Source organism: Bombyx mandarina, chromosome 24 (assembly GCF_030267445.1).
Source record: "Bombyx mandarina strain Sakado chromosome 24, ASM3026744v2".
NCBI classification, from domain to species: Eukaryota; Metazoa; Arthropoda; class Insecta; order Lepidoptera; family Bombycidae; genus Bombyx; species Bombyx mandarina.
Genome location: NC_143230.1, coordinates 9,722,839 through 9,742,960, shown reverse-complemented (window position 1 = coordinate 9,742,960; position 20,122 = coordinate 9,722,839). Strand labels below are relative to the sequence as shown.

Here is a 20,122-nt window from a genome sequence, read left to right as displayed (position 1 = left end):
GCGACCTCAAAGCTATCGGTGTCAGGAACTGGAAGGAGAAAGCCCTGAACAGAGCAGTCTGGAGAGACATACTGGAACAGGCTAAGGCCCACCCTGGGCTGTAAGGCCTAAGATGATGATGATGACAGTGAGAGAGTAAACAGAGCGTCTCGCGAACCGCTCGACCGTGGAGGGAGGCAAAGGACAAAGCGAATTAAGTCGTATCTCTTATACACAGCATTCTCTATTACAAGAGAAATTTTTCAATTCATTTTTTTTTATTTTTATTGCTTAGATGTGTGGACGAGCTGTGAGCTCGCCCACCTGGTGTTAAGTGGTTACTGGAGCCCATAGACATCTACAACGTAAATGCGCCACACACCTTGAGATATAGTTCTATGGTCTCAGTATAGTCACAACGGCTGCCCTACCCTTCAAACCGAAACGCATTACTGCTTCACGGCAGAAATAGGCGGGGCGGTGGTACCTACCCGTGCAGACTCACAAGAGGTCCTACCACCAGTGATTACGCAAATTATAATTTTGCGGGTTTGATTTTTATTACACGATGTTATTCCTTCACCGTGGAAGTCAGTCGTGAACATTTGTTGAGTACGTATTTCATTAGAAAAATTGGTACCCGCCTGCGAGATTCGAACACCGGTGCATCGCTACATACGAATGCACCGGACGTATTATCCTTTAGGCCACGACGACTTCAAACAACCTCAACGCGGCCTCATACGTGTCGTTTGATACGCATTTTTTTTTTAAAACACTTAACATATATTATGTGTAGTCTAATATCATAGGGTTTCAATGGAGGATCTATAACAGGAACTTACTGGCTCTCATCCGTAGTTCGTTGGTGACCAGAACGTCAACGTTGGCCCATTGCGCTGCGACCAGATCCTCGGGGCTGAAGACGCCGAAGTCAACGGTCCCCTTGTGGATGCGGCGGAGACAGTCCAGCCTGAGGACGTATGGGAGAAACATTAAGCATACGTTACTATCCGAAATACGAACCCGTTGCTAATAATGCTAAAGGAAAACCGGCTTCAAAGGCAATCGAAGGCAATTGAATATGCATCGACAGCCTTGTAGGTCACCGGTGCCCTACGCGGCGCACTGAAGTAATTACGTCGATTTCTGTAACTAAGTCGTAATGGCCTAAGGAATAAGACGTCCGGTGCATTTGTGATGAGCGACGCAACGGTGTTCGAATCTGGCAGGCTGGTACCAATTTTCCTAATGAAATACGTACTCTACAAATGTTCACGATTGACTTCGTCAATTAATAATAGGTCTTTCCGTATGAAATGAAGCCGTCGGCGCAAAAGTGGCCTAAACTTACCATGAAGGTTTGAATTATTTTACACTGCCTACGAGACAAAAACAATACGTGTAAAAATAATGATCACAAAGCCATCTGTAATTTATGGGTGGAGCTAGAGAGAGGCCAATTTAGCATCTAAATTTATTATCTTTTAAATACGTTGAAATATCTAAACGCGAATATGAAAAATTATGGGTTAGGCCACTTTTGGCAAACGAATGGCGAATCGAATTCAATGACGTCACACGTAAAATATGCGGCCTCCCCAAAACGCGTGTCCCACTTTTTAAAGTTTCTTCCATATGAGACGGTTTTCCTTACCTCTACCCTCCATAGCTCCCTCCATTCTTCTTGCTTCGGCTTCCTCAGTACTGAGAGTCGTGACCACCTCTTCGCGACAAGAGTTCATTACGGACCATTCCACACCATTTGCCTCTATCTGCCGCCGAGTATAGAGCATCGTGAACTGTGATGTCGAGGGTAGTGCGGATCTGGTCAGTCCAACGTGTCGGGCCTCTACCTCGCGGTTTTCTTCCGTTCACCTTGCCAGTCAGTCCACAGTCCTAACCACCAGTAAATCGAACAACTCACCTGTCGGTTCCAATGACGCACTCCGCCCCCGAATCCTCAGCGTCCAGCACGGGACAGAACTTGGGGGCCCGTTTGTATGAGCCGCGGCCTTCGACAACGCACAGACGCACTGTAACAAAAGACGTGTGAAAGATCGTATTTTTAATGATCGCTGCCAGACTCTTTGGGGATATAACGACAAAGTCTAAGAGAAGATATTTCACCGAGCGGATGATATTACTCGACAGATTGACGGCTTGAATGTTGTTGTTCGGAACTTGTATACAGGGTATCCCAAAATTCAACGATAAGCCGGTACCGATGCATGGTCGGGCCAATAGGAAAAAAAAACCAGCTCTTTTTTTTTCAAAGGTACATTACCTTTTTTTTAAAATGTTGTAATTTGATACCTTACACCCTATGATTAGATACTGTGGTTACAAATGTGAACATTTCCCCACTTGTTTTTTGCTATGCAAAGCTATGCTTGCCTAGTTTATACAGTTTCGCATTAAAACCTAAAAATAATTGAACATTGACTCATTACTCATCATCATGATGGGTACTTTCTTTATAATATAGAAATATTCTAGCTATGTTTTCGCTTATTTGATAAAAATACTATAATTAGTTTCCTTTACTTCATACCTATATAAGATGTTAATACTTGAAAATCTTGCGTGTGAAAATAGTACAAAAAAAAATACATTGTGATTTTCATTAATGCATTTTATAAACATTCGTTTTAATTTGGCAGCATAATCCTTCAACTTTGCCAAACCTTTTTGTATAAAGTTACATTTAATTACATACATTTTTTATTAAGCTACATTAGAAGTCATTATGACATTGAATTTTCAATATGGCTTCCGCATTGAAATTATGCTGTTTTTTATTTATTTATTTTTAGGCATTACGTACTACAAGTGATGTTTTTAGATAGATTTTTAGATTAGATACGTATGCACCGGACGTCTTATCCTTTTGGCCCCGACGATTTAATTTAAATCTTATGAGCCCGCACGGGTAGGTACCACCGCCCTGCCTATTTATGCCTCTAAGCAGTAACGGTTCGAAGGATGGGGTGGCCATTGTGATATAGCATTGTTGACATTAACGTTGTTGATGTCCATGGTCATCGTTAGTCTCGCTTAAACTCGAGAACGGCTGGACCGATTTGGCTAATTTTTGTTTTTAATTATTCGTGGAAGTCCAGAGAAGGTTTAAAAGGTAGATAAATATGAAAATGCTCGGGATTAAATAAAAATAACAATTTTGGTTTTTCTTTGACGTGTCCCCCATCGGACGGATTCCTTTTGTTTGTTCTAAGTTTATTTTATACAAAAGCTTAGGTCTTTTATTTATCGATTGAGGCATTACGAAGTCTGCCGGGTCAGCCAGTAAAGAATATAAAGCGTGTATGGTTCGGGACGCCCGCGCGCCTGACAGAAGTGATAAACTAATCTAAGTTGAACTATTTAACATTGAAATTGTCTAACTTGAGAAAACCTTAGATCATTACTAAAATTTTATATATATTAATATGATAATACCGAATTTTTTTATATAAATTGAAAGAGATATATAAATAGTTAGCTACATACGTTCTCAATACCGCTGCCTTAAGCGTGAGAGAAAGAGACGCAAGACAGACTGGCGCCGTAACGCGTTACGTAACGTTACGTTACGACACGGTTGATCCTCCCATAATAAGTTACCGCTTCAAAAAAGACCAACGGCGAAAATTAAGTACTCTAAGTACCTAAGTATTTTTCTAATGAAATACGTACTCGACAAATGTTGACGATTGACTTCCGCGCGTGAAGGAATAACATCGTGTAATAAAAATTAAACCCGCAAAATTATAATTTGCGTAATTACTGGTGGTAAGACCTCTTGTGAGTCCGCGCGGGTAGGTACCACCGCCCTGCCTATTTCTGCCGTGAAGCAGTGATGCGTTTCGGTTTGAAGGGTGGGACAGCCGTTGTAATTGAGACTTTAGAACTTATATCTCAAGGTGGGTGGCGCATTTACGTTGTAGACGTCTATGGGCCCAGTAACCACTTAACACCAGGTGGGCTGTGAGCTCGTCCACCCATCTAAACAAAAAAATATATGTTAAAAACTTTAAAATCTATCGTGCTCGAAGTAACATTCATTACTAAAGGCAATGCAATGAAGACGGATAACGCGGGCCACGCAGCGAAGCAATGTTTTCCTGCTAAACAACCGGTTCTTGGGTGTATCGCAGCATACGGCGGATGTTAACGATGGTATTAATAATAATACAAGGTTTTAACGAAAAGCAATATAGTCGAAGTCAATTGAATATGCATTAATAAGGATAACTCAAATATTACGGGTCGGATCTTGAGACAACTTAAATAGGGACCACACGAAGAGTATCGGCTATGAAATAAATGAGTAAATCATCTAAACGACATATCCAGAAAAAGGTTTTGAGTTGATACAAAAAAAATACGAATCGAGATCCTCCTCTTTCTTTCTAAGTCGGTTAAAAACACACAGTCAATATGGGTACCTCCTCTTTTTCTGAAGTCGGTTTAAAAGGACTGTCGAATTGAGAGCATCCTCCTCTTTTGAAGTCTGTTAAAAACACAGTCAATATGGACACCACTTCTTCTAAAGTCGGCTTAAAAATCCAGTCGAATTGAGAACCTCCATTTTACAGTAAATTTGCGGATCTACTCTTTTTAATAAGTCGACTTAAAAATCCAATCGAATTGAGAACCTCCTCCTTAAGTCGGTTAAACCAACGTCAATTTGCTCACCTGCTCTTTTTCAGAAGTCTTTATAAAAATCCAGTCGAATTATTAACCTTCTTTTCTAAAGTCGGTTTAAAAAATCCTGTTTTCTGACATGGTCGAACTGTCAAGGTCTTCTAACCGGCTTTTAATCTTTTGTTATTAATTTATCGCGTCGGCTCTGTTCGCATCCGTATTTACACGCGGGATGTTAATTGAACTTCATTATAAGTCTCTCAAGAGCTTTCATAACGTATTTCCCTCAATGATTTTATCCCACTGACGGTACGGTATCATATAAGCCCGTGCGGGTTACCAAAGCTACGTCTAAATCTGCTGCCTAGCAGTAATGCGTTTTAGTTTGAAAAGCGGCCCCCTAGCGCTGAGACTTCCAACTGGCATGAGTTCCCAAGTAACCTTTATTCAAATGCGGCTTAGAAGAAGAACCCTTTGTCAAATCAGATACAAATACTTTTAACCTTTGCCAAATACATTTAGAAAATTATAAAAAAATACCACAACTGACAGATAAAATGTCATAATAACATGGAGGGTGGAATTGAGGACTTCAGCGCAAAAGCGGCCTAGCCCACAATTTTTCATAATCAGGCTTATATGTATATTTCAATTTATTTAAAACGCCCCGGCTTCGCTTGGGAAATAGCGCACCCGATGTAAAGAATTTTAGGTATTTTTTTTACACATTTGGTTACATTATTGGAGTTTCAGTAAGGATCCCTAATTTTATTGAAAATATAATAAATATAGCCTATTTCACCCGGAGATACCGTAGCTTTCCAACAGTGAAATAATTTTTTAAATCGGTTCAGTAGTTGCGGAGCCTATTCAATACGAACAAACAAACAAATCTTTCCTCTTTATAATATTAGTATAGAAGTATAGATATAATCAATTTTGATGCAAAACCGGCCTATCCATAGTTTCACCCATAGATAACAGATGGCTTTGTAAACATTATTTTCGCGTGTATTGTTTTTATTAAATTCAAATTTATGAAAACCTAAAACCTCATTACTCCATAATAACTATGGTAAGCTTAGGCCACTTTTGCGTTGACGGCCTCAATTAAGGAGTATGTATTAAAATGTATCCGCTGAAAGGGGGCCATATCATTCCCAATCCTGCGGACAGAATGGAAAGCAGTCGACGTCGCCCCAAGCACGTCATTTCGGATCCTCCCGATCCACTAACGGTGCTCTTATGTACCTCAAGCACCGGTCACCGTTCTCGTCGAGCCCACCGCTTGTGACGAAGGGCTCGACGAGTAAATTAACCCACAGACACAGCCCACTGAGTTTCTCGCCGAATCTTTTCAGTGGGTCGCTTTTCCGATCCGGTGGTAGATTCAGCGAAGCACGGCTCTTGCTAGGGTTCGTGTTAGCAACGTCATCAGGTTCGAGCTCCATGAGCTCACCTACTAGTTAAGGTTACGCTGAAATAGCCCCTCAAGGCTCTCAGCTAGGTAGGAAAAAAAAAGTTGGATCTTCCAACAATAGCTCGCTGTTTACAGGTTACGTTTTTTATTCATTTTAATTTTTTATTACACTTCATGTAAAATTTACATTGGCGGACTTAATGCCTAAAGCATTCTCTACCAGCCAACCGAAGGTAGTGCAGAGTAAATAATGCATTGACAAAATGTTCAACAACTTTTTCAACTTTTCCCTTATACAAGATGGCGCTCCTTACTTCTATACCCGCCATATTTGATAATGACGTTTGAGGAAAAACCAATCTTGCGACATAGATATTAATATACTTAATACAACTATGAGACAGGAGTGATTTCTTCACGATAATCAAAACAGAGATAATTACTTGTACTTTATTTTCCCGCTGTTAATAGAATGATATGACTTTTAAATGACGAGAAGAAAGGTCAACGATTTAATGGCTCACCGCGATATCTTCCCCAGTGTGTAGCAAGAAGTCTGGGGGACTCACCGGCTTTTATTTTTCTGCCTATGCTGATAGCCTTGAGAGGGTATTTCAGCTTCTCCTTGACGCGTAGGTGAGCGCACGGGGCTCAAACTGGGAGTGTTGCTACCACTGGCCCTAGCAAGAGCAGTGCATCGCAGAATCTACCGCCGGATCGGAAACGCGACCCACTGAGAAGATCCGGGGAGAAACTCAGTGGGTTGTGCCTGTGGGTAAGGGACTCACCGGAGAATGCGGTGTCCGAAGTCGTCGTGGCCTAAAGGATAAGACGTCCGGTTCATTCGTGTTGAGCGATGCACCGGTGTTCGAATCCCGCAGGCGGGTACCAATTTTTCTAATGAAATACGTACTTAACAAATGTTCACGATTGACTTCCACGGTGAAGGAATAACATCGTGTAATAAAAACCAAACCCGCAAAATTATAATTTGAGTAATTACTGGTGGTAGGACCTCTTGTGAGTCCTCACGGCTAGGTACCACCACTCTGCCTGTTTCTGCTGTAAAGCAGTAATGCGTTTCGGTTTGAAGGGTGGAGCAGCCGTTGTAATTATACTGAGACTTTAGAACTCTTATCTCAAGGTGTGTGGCGGCATTAACGTTGTAGATGTCTATTGGCTCCGGTAAACACTTAACACCAGGTCTGAGCTCATCCACCCATCTAAGCAATAAATAAAATAAAAAGTGCCTCTGTGATATCATAAGTCTGTGTTAAGGAAAACCCAGATTTCGTCTCGCACACGATTACGTCACGTTTCCTAAGAAAACGAAGGTGAAAATGTATTTCTTAAATTCAAGTTTTATCGTCCTTAATGACGTACGATGTGTTCCAACTCTTAAGATCCTAAACGCCATTGAATATGCGAACTATTTTGAACCTTACTAACGCATACGCAACCAGCCTTCAAAATAAACAAATGATTGCCTTGCAGTATAGACAGCTTATAAAACTATTCTTCCTTGAATATTGCGCCCAGCGTTTTGGGTTCGATTTCCGTATCGGGCAAATATTCGTGCGATGAACAGGTTTATTTGCTCTTTGTTTGAGTGTTTATTATCTATATATCTATCTAAATATTATACGTGAAGCAAAAACTTTGTACCCCTTTTTACGAAAATTGCGCGGACGGAGGAGTATGAAATTTCCCACACTTATAGAGAACATAAAGAAGGAGTGCACAATGGTAATATTTAAAAAAAAAATGCATTAATAATACATTAATTCAATAAAAAAACATTACACACACTACCATGTATTTGACACACACACATGTATGAATACCCTTTATTTACTATCAAACTTTTGTCATTGCAATAAAGTCTGTGGTCAAAATGAGAATAGATTAATATTGTTTATTATTATTAATACTAGAGGTCCCGCAGTAGTCGAGATTCGACTATAATTAATTGGCATTGTAAGTTTGTACACTATTATGATTGTATTTTATACTTCTATAATCACAAATTTCGCCAAGGCTATACTATAAAAAATATTAATAAAGACAAACAATATTTAATCTATTCTCAATTTGACAACAGACGTCAAGAACAAAAGTTTGACAATAAATATTAAGCATGCGTGTGTGTGTCAAATACATGGTATGTAGTGTGTGTAATGTTTTCTTTATTAATTTAGTGTATCTTTTATGCATTATTTTAAAAAAATATTAGCATTGTGCACGTCTTCTCTATATTCTCTATAAGTGTGGAACATTTCATACTCCTCCGTCCGCGCAATTTTCGTAAAAAGGGATACAAAGTTTTTGCTTCACGTATTAATATATAGATAATAGATTGGAGAAAAAGTTTCTTCGCATTTTTTAAGAAAATTCACATTTTTTAATATAGTTTATTTACATTTAACTAAAGTATGTAGATACCATTTTGTTCGATAACTTTTTGCCATCTTGTAGGTAGGGACATGATCCCATTGCTACAGAAATTTTGGGGCTTCTGATCAAAATACCTCGACAATCGGTTAGGCAGTGCTCTCGTGATGTTAACCTGACACTGCCTAATGAATTCTGAAGACACCGAAACAGGTGGAAATCTGAAGGTGCTAGGTCAGGACTATACGGCGGATACATAAACACCTTCCAGCCAAGCTCTCTTAATTTTTGCTGAGTGGCTAAAGTTGTGTGAGGTCTAGCGTTATCATCATGAAAAACCACACCCCTTCTGTTGATTAATCCCGGCCGCTTTCTCTCAACTTCTTGCTCAACTTCTCTAGATTAAAATCTCATCAGTTGTTCGCAGTAGAGTTCAGAATCGATGGTCCTGCCTGGTGGTAACAGCTCATAACTTTTTACAATAAAATCATTTTTTCTTACACTATTTTTAATTCAAATTTATTAAAAAAAAATCTATTTTTAGTCGGATTTTATATAATATAAAAGCGTATTTTTTTAGTTTTTTAAACTATTATTTATTTTTAATTTTTCAGTTGAATTTCAATTTTTTTTGGTTGTTTTTTTCAATTTTTCAGAAATTTCCTCTTTATCGGTCGGTAACTTATCCGAGAAATAGGTGATCGGCGCGCCTGGTAGTTCCCTTTTTGGTCTTGAGACACTCTGGGTCTCAGGATAACAAAAAAAAATCGCTAATCCTGATTATCCTAGTAAAGATAACGGATCAAACTGTTTAAAATATTGAATTGTCATCGGTCCTTAATAAGTATGACAAATTTCGAGATTATCCGACGTTTTGAAGGGGGTCAAAATCATATTCAAAGATTCCGTTACATACAATACGTCTGAAGCTAATAAAAGCGTATTAAAAAAGAAAACCTCGCCTCTAAACGTTGCAATGTTTGTATACTTTTATAGCAACTTAACATTTCAAAGCCTTGAGTTCATCCATCCAAATATATACTTATAAACAAATATTCTTAGCATTTGAATATCATCATATTTCATTAATATTCAAAATATGGCATCAACCGCGTTCCAGTTGCATTAATAGGTTTTTAAATTATAATTTAAATAACTAACATCCAGAGACAAATGGTAGCTAGTTAGAAAGAAAAAAATTCAGACCGCCATTACGCAATTTTTTTGTTTGTTTCATTTTGTCGTTCAACGCAAGGGCAAACGTGTTTTAGGCTCATTTATGTTTTTTTTTTATATCTTACACACACAGAAGTACGCGAATAAAAAGAACAATTGAAATGTGCTTACAAGCTTAATTCATGCTAGAAATTGTCTTGCAACGGATCGAAATGCGAATCAAACTAGATTTTAATCGAGGGAAAAGTATTATTTACCTACGTATTTTACGAGTCAACGAACCCGTCGCTTGCGACGAAGGGCTCGACGAGTAAATTAACCCACAGACACAGCCCACTGAGTTTTTCGCCGGATCTTCTCAGTAGGTCGCGTTTCCGATCCGTTGGTAGATTCTGCGAAGCACAGCTCTTGCTAGGGTTCGTGTTAGCAACGTCGTCAGGTTTGAGCCCCGTGAGCTCACCTACTAGTTAAGGTTACGCTGACATGGTCACTCTAGACCATCAGCTTAGGTAGGAAAAAAAATGGTCATCTTGATCGCTTACACGAAATAAAAGCGACAAGCTACTATATATATATATATATATATAACATGTATAAACGTGATTTAACGCCATCTTGTTATGTCTTGAAAGCGGTTAGTTGCCCTCAATTAAGAAAAATAGTATTATTATTCGCCAATAGATGTCGGGAAGAGTTGATTATTGAGAACACGAATAAAGCAACATTTTCTGAAAATAAATCGTAGCTAGATCGATTTATCGCCCCCCAAATCCCCTGTATACTAAATTTTATGAAAATCGTTGGAGCCGTCGACATAAAATTGACATTTTCAATTGTTCCCTAATCGGGGGGAAAATCAGTCATAATTTTTTTTCATTAACGGATCCAAATAGCTTAGACATCCACAGCACATACATCCTAACTCGTGACAATTCTTTTTAGTTTTTTTTTTTTTATAATTATATTACACTACGGATCAACGCATCAATCCTAGCAGAACTAGGCGTCTCCACAAGACTTTCCACCACTTGCCAACGTGGGATCTTCGAGGTTTTCGATCAGGTTGCGAGGACGAAGGGATAATCTCGAAAAGCCAGTCAATATCGGCAAAGTGGAAGAAAAGAGATCAAGAGGGTGTAGTCCCGGCACTCGAAATAAGACAACATCCAGTATTAATGTCGCTATCCACTACGCAGAGAACAGGGATGAATGGAGGAATATAATCTGAACAAATATGCTCCGTAAAGGTCACTTACTTCAGCTCTAAGGAAGACTGGTGGTAGGACCTGTTGTGAGTCCGCACGGGTAGGCCACCACCCTGCCTATTTCTGCCGTGAAGCAGTAATGCGTTTCGGTTTGAAAGGCGGGGCAGCCGTTGTAACTATACTGAGACCTTGGAACTTATATCTCAAGACGGGTGGCGCATTTACGTTATAAATGTCTATGGGCTCCAGTAACCACTTAACACCAGGTGGGCTGTGAGCTCGTCCACCCATCGAAGTAATAAAAAAAAGAGAATTCAAGAAGAAGGAGGATGCCGGAGCACCACACAGGCGCAATAGACGAGAACCACTCATCCTTAGACATTTTAAAATAAATTACAAACTAAATTAGCTTACGAAACTCGCCATAATGAAGACAGGCACTAATGGATCGTAATGAATACAAATTAGAACCGGTTTTCCTTTGTATGTATGAATATTATTTTGTTTGTCCAAAACGACTTGACTAAAACATGTCAAAAAAAAAAAATTTTTTATTTAGAATAAGCATCATTTTTTAGTTGAATTTCAATTTTTTCAATTTATTTTTTTAAATATTGAATTGTCATCGGTCCTCGATAAATCTACAAAGTTTGAATGAAATCTGGCCGTTTAAAATTGGTCAAAATCGCGTCTAAAGGAGTCAGTTACAACAACATACAAACATACATACTGCCGTGCTTACGATAAATACAGTAAGTCACATTTTTGTCGATATTGAGTTAAGTATATATTTGGAATGTAGAGATTGAGATCTACATTTCTGTATATTTAAAATTTTAAAATGTGGTATAGAAACTTAAATAAGCTTAAGCATAATTACAGTAAGAAACATTTTGCGCCAAAACATACTTATTATAATTGCAGTATGGGCACATACGGTTGATTTTTTCATAAAGTTTAAACCATTTCCTATGTATTGATACAGTAAGTAATTTTGCTGTTATTATTTTTAAGATATGAGTATTTTTCATCAAGTATCACTGAACATCACATATTAGCAGTAAGTACCACATACTATTATTATATTAATTGTTGAAAATAAAACATTAGTTACTAAACCTTAACATATCTACAGTAAGTTGAACTTACTGTGTATATGATAAGTCAGCAAATTAAAATATTTATTTTTATGCATAGTCGTAACAACAGCAAGATTCACTACTGTAATTATATTAGGAATACTTCATATTATGCGTAGACTTGCCTGGAACATGTTAGGTAAACACGTTACTTACTGCAAATATTATAAGGTGTTTAGTTAAAGTTGAGAGGGCTCATTATTACTAATGTATAAAACAGATCATAATGAGATGTTTCAATCATTAGATTTTTTACAAGCTAAAATTGTGAAGACCCAAAAGTTTCCTGAGGTGAAGTCTAAAAATAGTCCCAGAGGAATCACTGCAGATCGTAAAGTAGATATTATACAGAAGCTTGTACCTCTGATGCCTGAGAATAGAAGAGATTTTTGATTAAATATTTCGAATTCTGCAACAAATCTATTAACCGAAGAGTTTTGAGTTCAGATATATTTTTTTAAATAACAGGGGTTATTTAAAATTGCCGTTTTATTGTAATAGGTACCTACTTCAAATTGACATAGAACCTTTATGGTTTGAGATTTTTCAGTGAACAGGTGTAACGTTCGATTATCGACTTTCAGTTTTTTTTTTATTATTCAGCTTAGACAAGAAAGATGGATACTTCGAAAATTCGAGTGATTTTTTAATAAGAGTTCCGACGCGGAACTAACGCTGCAAAAGCAGCACGCAGCATCAATGTTGCGTTTGGAGAAGGGACTGCTAAGTGCTAATGAACGCAGCGTGCGATTTAGTTTAAACCCTTTCGTGATGGAAATTTTGATTTGAAGAACGAACCACGTGGAAAAGACCGCCCACACAAGTGAATAACAATGAATTGAAAGAGTTGGTGAGAGCTGATCCGAGCCGAACTACCCAGGAATTAGCGATATGGTTTAAATTTACCTTATCAACAATATTGACTCATATGCACCAAATCAATAAAATTAAAAAAAAGAGGGAAAAATGGGTGCATTATGATTTGACTGATCTGCAGAAAGAAACGCGTGTTGCACCTTGTGTTGCCTTGTTGAATCGATACAGAAATGAAGTAATATTGGATCGAATTGTGACATGTGATGAAAAGCGATTCTTTACGATAACCGTAAACGAAAAATGTAATGGCTGACCCCAGGTCAAACGTCGCAACAGTGTCCTGAAGCAAAGCTTACCAATATATGTATAGTAATGGTAATTGTTTGGGGATCTCAGCATGGTGTTATTCACTATAGGTTTCTCCGATTTGGTCAAGAAATAACGGTAAATGTCTACTATGCCGTACTCCGAACAATGATAGTAAAACTTGTAGTGAAACAGCCCTGAATCCTGAATCGATCTTCACCATTATTGCTCTATGATGACGCAAGACCTCACACAGCACGAGAAACCGTTTTAACTCTACAGGAACTGCAATTAGAAACCATTGGTCACCCCCCGTATTTGCTAGACCTTGCTCCAACGGAATACCATTTTTTTGGATTTGGACAATTTTCTACGTGATAAAAACTTTTCTTCCCAGGAGGCAGTACAAAATGCTTTCACACAGTTTGTAGAATCTAGATCACCAGAGTTCTATCGCAAAGACATAAATAACCTTTCTATTAGATGGTAGCAATGTATAAATAATAACTGTAGATATTTTAATTAAATAAATATGTTAAATGAAAAAAAAAACGAATTTCAATTTTTCAGGTCAAATCGGTAATTTCATACTTTAACCCCTAATATGCCTATATTATGTAAGCCTACATATTACTAGTCAATTAAAGGACATTTACTATTTTACCATAAACTGTTACACAGGTGCTAATATTATTGATTTGTAAGATTGACTGATTTGATAATTTCTCGTATCGAGGTTTTCATAATCTACATAATAGTTTAGTAGTACATAATAACCGTCTTAAGAGGTTAAATGACTTATTAAAGATTTTAAAGTACCTTATTAGATCAGGGTCGTGCAGCTGGGTTCTGTCAATCTACGTATTATTATTTTTATTATAAAGATTCCAAAGAGAACTGTATTCGTTTTTTTAGAAATAAAGTGTTTATTTTTGGTGATTTTTTTATTGTGTACAAAGAAGTACAAACACGAATTTTAAAAAAATAGGTACGGTAAAGGTGTTGTTTGTGTAGATACCTACAGAGCTTAGCTTATTTGGTTTATGATTATGTCATGTACGGAGGAGATTGTACAAACACGAATTGATTCTTTATAATTAGTTTATAATATGATTCTCAATGCATAAAAAATTCAATAAATGGAACTGATTTTAAAATTTTATAGTATTAACAAAGTTGTGTAATTATTCTATTAAGCTGTGGTTTCATAAGATCTCTTTTGTTTCTTTTATCTACAAATAATATCGAGGAAGAGTAATTAATTATGGTTTCAGTGCTTTATGGTAGATGCCATAAGTTTACATATTGCTCCTAGCTATAATTACAGTAAGTGATTAAGTTTCATTAGGCAAATTGTGCAATTTTTGTTATTCTATTTAAACATTCACCTCATTCCGTAATCATAATTGCAGTATGTAGTTCAAACTAAAGATTGTTACAGTAAGTCACACACTTACTGTACCAATGCCAAAAAATAGTTTTTTTTAAATTATTAATTCCTTAATATAAATAATTTTTGAAGCTTTATAATTTAAATATTATTTCTGAATAAAAATAATAATAGGCAAATTGTTACAAAAGCCTATATTTATCTTAAAAAATTATAAAAACTTAGTTATGCTTTATACTTCGCGAGAAACGTCAAAAGTAAAATTGAAATCTTTAAACGCGTTTTTCTCAAAAGTGTCTCCAAGGCACTTACTGTATATATCACAAGCACTGATACAAGTGAAGCTAATATAAAGCGTGTAAAAACAGAATTAATGTCCGAAATACGTTCAGTAATAACATGTGTACGTTTTAAAACCGGATTGAGAGGTGCCGGGTTTACACGGCGTTGTCCTGCACGTTTTCTATTCGTTATTTTAACGTACAATCACCCAGGTGTACATACGGTAGATTTTCATTCATTTTTGCGCCATTTTGAGAAGGCGGCACGATATGAGAACCCTCTCGTCGTAGCCGCTGGAAACTACATACCCGACCCAGTAGACCGAATGGTAAACCGTCGACGTCGCCCAAAGCACGTCATTACGGATCCTCCTGATCCATTAACGGTGCTTTTAGGCACCACAAGCACCGGTCACCGTCCTTGTCGAACCCGTCGCTTGCGACGAAGGGCTCGACGAGCGAACTAACCCATAGACACAGCATACTGAGTTACTCGCCGGGTCTTCTCAGTGGGTCGTGTTTCCGATCCGGTGGTAGATTCTGCGAAGCACTGCTCTTGCTAGGGTTCGTGTTAGCAACGTCGTCAGGTTTGAGCCCCGTGAGCTCACCTACTAGTTAAGGTTACGCTGAAATAGCCTCTCAAGGCTATCAGCATAAGTAGGAAAAAAAAATTTGAGAGACAGTGCTATAGCGCCACTGCAACGTCAAAGTCATTCAATTTGCTTGACAATCTATATATTAATACGTGAAGCAAAAACTATGTATGTATCACTTTTTACGAAAATTGCGCGAACGGAGGAGTATGAAATTTTCCACACTTATAGAGAATATATAGAGAAGAAGCGCACAATGCTAATATTTTTTTTAAATAATAATAATAATGTTTTTATTTCAAGTATCCATGACTCATATAAATTGTTAATAAAACTTGACCTATGTTAGTAGTTATATTTAGATCACAATGAATTACTGTGGTAACATCCCATGGGAGATGGCACCACAGCGACCCATGTATATACAGTCCAGCCTGCTTGCGATCATGCTCAGGATACTGTTGGAGCTGGCCCTCACTCTGTTTACCAGAGATGCACACCTCTTACGCATGGTAGCGTAAAAACAATCTATGTGCGCGTCTGCAAACATCCCTGATGCGCTACAAAAGCGGGGCAGCACCACCAGCACCCTAAACGCGTTATTGTATTGAACACGGAGAGCATTGTACGATCTTTGAGTATATACAGCCCACAAGCTGCACGTGTAAAAGTTAGTACAGTAGGCCCTAAAGAGGGTGACCTTGACTTTAAGTGAACACCGTGCAAACCTGCGAGCTATCATGTTTGCTCTAACCGACAACGCTCTCCGCTCTCGTTCAATATCTTCATCATCTTTGAGATCAGGGGTCAACACATGGCCGAGATATTTAAATTTATAAACTCTTGTCAATGCCGTTCCGTTGAGTACTACGGGAGGTATTTTATCATGCGTCCCACCCCTGGTCTCAAAGACCATGATCTCCGACTTTTTACAGTTGTACACCAAACCGTGTGATTTGGCGTATCCCTCACACAAAGAAACAAGTTGCCTTAGGCCACAGATAGACGCGCTCAGCAGCACCATATCGTCTGCGTAGCTGATGTTGTTTACGGACACCCCGTCTATGAAACAACCAATCCTGGTCCTACTGAGCTCGCCGATCAGCTCATTCATATATAGGTTGAAGAGCGTAGGCGAACTCAACCCACCTTGTCTCACCCCGCACTCCGACCTATACGGAAGAGACAAAGCCCCAGCCCATCGCACATTGTTGATCTGGTTCCCATACCAAAACTTTAGAATGTTATTTATTTCCGTGGGTAGTTTAATATTTTCCAACTTTTTCCACAAGAGGTCATAGGAAACCAAATCAAACGCCTTGGACAGATCAAGAAAGCAGGCATAAACAGGTGTTCCTCGCCGCGTGTAGTATTTGACAGCATGCTTAAGACTTAAGATTGCACTCTCTGTCGACAAACCTGAACGGAATCCGAATTGGTTATCATGAAGATTTACATATTTATTTAGTTTAAAGTTAAGCATGCTGTCCAACACTTTGGATATAACAGTAGCTAGTGAGATAGGCCTATAGTTACTGCTATCTGCAAGGTCTCCAGTCTTATTTTTAGCTATTGGTACAACTATTGTTCGTATCATTTCCCTTGGCAAATAACTATGACCCACACAAATGTTATACAGCATTGAGAGAACCCTAGAGATGTGCACGCCCGCATAACGCAGGTGCTCAATGCTGAGCCCGTCATGTCCCGGAGACTTACCACGTGACATTGACCTAATTGTCTTTTTAACATCCTTAGACGTAAATGCCACTCCAATTTCCCTGCCGTGCTCAATATCAAGCACCGACCCAGCGAGTCCTAAAGTAGATTTTACAAAGAAGCGTTCTTTGAACATGTTGGCAATTTGTTCTGGTTCACTCACGCCACCGACGCTCACAGGTATTGTCGGCCTATTCTTTAATTTATTTGTGTGTTTCCAAAAGCCACGAAAATCACTTTTAGAATGGTGTGAGGCTAGAATATCCATTTTTATTTGGTCCTCATGATCTTGGCACCACTTTAGTCTAGACTTGAAAACTTTTCTAGATTCACACATATCATTATACGCATACCCAGAAGTAGGTTTACCGTACCCTACCCACAACAAAAACTTTTGCCTAGCTTCCCTGTGAGCCTCGGCAACATGCTTATTCCAGCCCACTACCACTCTTCTAGCACGTTTTACAGCGCCCTCCCGACATTAATTAATTAAAAGATACATTAAATCAATATAGAAAACATTACACACACTACATACCATGTATTTGACGCACACACGTATGCATACTATTTATTGTCAAACTTTTGTTCTTGATGTCTGTGGTCAAATTGAGAATAGATTAAATATTGTTTGTCTTTGTTAATATTTTCTATAGTGTAGTCTTGCCGAAATTTGTGATTATAGAAGTATAAAATACAATCATAATAGTGTACAAACTTACAATTTCAATTAATTATAGTCGAATTTCGACTACTGCGGGACCACTAGTTCCTTTAAGTAGGTATTCGTTTAAACTAATAAGCGTGTTCGATTTTTTGCAATATAAATGACAAGTGAACGGTTATGTAAGACGTATACTGCAAATAAACGTGCAGGACAATGCCGTGTGAACACGGCCTAAAGAAAACCCATCGCAGCGTGCGACCACTAATAACAAGGTGTTTCTGATGGTAGGACGTCTTGTCAGTGCGCACGGGTAGGTACCACCGCCCTGCCTATTTCTGCCGTGAAGCAGTAATGCGTTTCGGTTTGAAAGTACGGCAGCCGTTGTAGTGCTGAATCTTGAACTCGATTCTCAATATGGGTAGCGGCGTTTACGTTGTTGATGTCCATGGCCCCCGGGAATCACTTAACAACGGGAGACGCGTGAGCTTGTCGCAAACAGTCTAAATCATCAGCAAAAAAAACACGTCTTAATGTAGTTTGTTTGATTTTCGAATCCAAAACCACAAAAAACCTTGGTCTAAGCAAAAAAAAGTCTCTTCAATTAGCAAAATAAACGCGTTGAAGTCTTTTTGTCGAAATAAAACAGAATAATTCGTTTTTTTTTTAAATAAAACTGCGTAATTACATTCAGGACCTATTTATATGATACCTACTAGCTGACCCGGCAGACTTCGTAGTGCCTCAATCGATAAATAAAAGACCTAAAATTTTGTATAAAATAAACCTAAAACAAACAAAAGGAATCCGTCCGACGGGGGACACATCAAAGGAAAAACAAAATTGTTATTTTTATTTAATTCCGAGCATTTTCATAATTATCCACCTTTTAAACCTTCTCTGGACTACCACAAGTAATTCAAGACCAAAATTAGCCAAATCGGTCCAGCCGTTCTCGAGTTTTAGCGAGACTAACGAACAGGAATTCATTTTTATTTAAATAGATGCGGAAAAATAATTTAAATTTTTTTTTTACTTACAGTTCCCATTCGTTCCGGATCCTGTTCTTTGTAGCAAGACAGCGTTTAATAAAGAAAAAAAAACTAACACACTACTAAAACTTGCCATTTTGAGATAGTAAACCGTTAATAAAAAAATTCAACAAAAAAAAAAACAACAAATAAAAAGTTTCCCGCCAAATCGATCACAGATAACGAAACATTTTTTTTCCTTATTTATTTTTTTAACCTACTATAGACGTCTTGTGCGCTCGTGAAAATGAAGCGAACTGAGTGAATTCAAGGTAAGATAATTCATAATAAATACACAGGTATAATTGAATTCAACCAGTTTTAAAGGTTACGAATGAGTTGGAAATACCGAGAGTACAGCAAAAAGGCTGTCTTCAGGACATCTTTTGATGAGCGCGATGTTTTTTTTTACACGCTTTATATTAGCTTCACTTGTATGTATGTTTGTAAATTACTCCTTTAGAGGCGATTTTGACCAACTTTAAACGGCCAGATTTCATTCAAACTTTGTAGATTTATCGAGGACCGATGACAATAAACTAATTTGATAAGATTATTCCATTATTCAATTGGCAAAATAAGATTTTTGTCAATTTATATAACTTTTATATATACTTAGTCGATAAGGCAGGAATTGGTGTTAAAGTACTTAATAGTTTTAAAAATACGCTTTTATAGAAAATTTAACTAAGAAATGAAAAATAAATAATAGTTTAAAAAAAATCACAAAAACACGCTTTATACAAAATTCAACTAAAAAATAGAAAATAAATTTTAATAAATTCTTAATACAGTCAAAATCTGTTATAACGACATCGAAGGGACTGCTCATATTCAGTCGTAAAAACCGATAGTCGTAACAACCGGTGATGTTTAATGTGTATCGTGCAAGTACAAACAAATCGATAGGGAATCATTGGAAAAATATATTTATTCAACTATATACATTTTGTTTATTACACACAAGCACAATGCATATTATTTTTCTGTGAGCATAAAATCTGTAATTTTGGTCTGTTTGGAACACTTCTGTTGTGCATAGCTATTTTGTAATTCACGTTGGATTTTAATTAACGTATCGTCATAATTGCTGTGGATGTGGAACTGTTCATTAAAAAGAACAATCTTTCTTAATACACTAACAGCATTGACACCATCATTCAAAGTTTTGGTGCGTCTTGTGATAGATAAGTAACAAACTAACTGAAGAGATATGAAGAAGCGGGCTTTGACTATACCGCATCATCGATATATTACCACTAGATCCCGCGTAAAGGCGTCAAAAGTAACCAAATAAAACAGTGCTTAGATTCATATTAAGCACTGTTTTGCCGTCAGTGTCACGCCGACCGTCGAGTGGAACGA

The 20,122-nt window shown here is 37.7% G+C and overlaps 2 protein-coding genes across 2 annotated transcripts in view; both read right to left on the bottom strand.

The window, feature by feature from the left end:
• The window catches only part of LOC114243529 (transferrin), a 28,941-nt gene extending 9,925 nt beyond the window's left edge, over nucleotides 1-19,016 (bottom strand). The window contains exons 1-3 of the mRNA XM_028175046.2: nucleotides 18,767-19,016; nucleotides 1,907-2,015; nucleotides 825-952 (exon numbers count right to left, since the gene is read on the bottom strand). Of these exons, the coding sequence (XP_028030847.2) occupies nucleotides 825-952; nucleotides 1,907-2,015; nucleotides 18,767-18,854 (325 nt within the window). The 5' untranslated portion in view covers nucleotides 18,855-19,016. The remainder of the gene's footprint in view (nucleotides 1-824; nucleotides 953-1,906; nucleotides 2,016-18,766) is intronic.
• Nucleotides 15,642-16,448, bottom strand: LOC149500055 (uncharacterized). Its single transcript, XM_089738176.1, has one exon. It carries the CDS (start codon nucleotides 16,365-16,367, stop codon nucleotides 15,717-15,719), a length of 651 nt encoding a protein of 216 aa, XP_089594302.1. The 5' UTR covers nucleotides 16,368-16,448; the 3' UTR covers nucleotides 15,642-15,716.
• Nucleotides 19,017-20,122: the final 1,106 nt, after the last annotated feature.

What these genes read in the sequence shown, in the direction of transcription:
- LOC149500055 (XM_089738176.1), bottom strand. Translation starts at nt 16,367, where the DNA reads ATGGTGCTGCTGAGCGCGTCTATCTGTGGCCTAAGGCAACTTGTTTCT.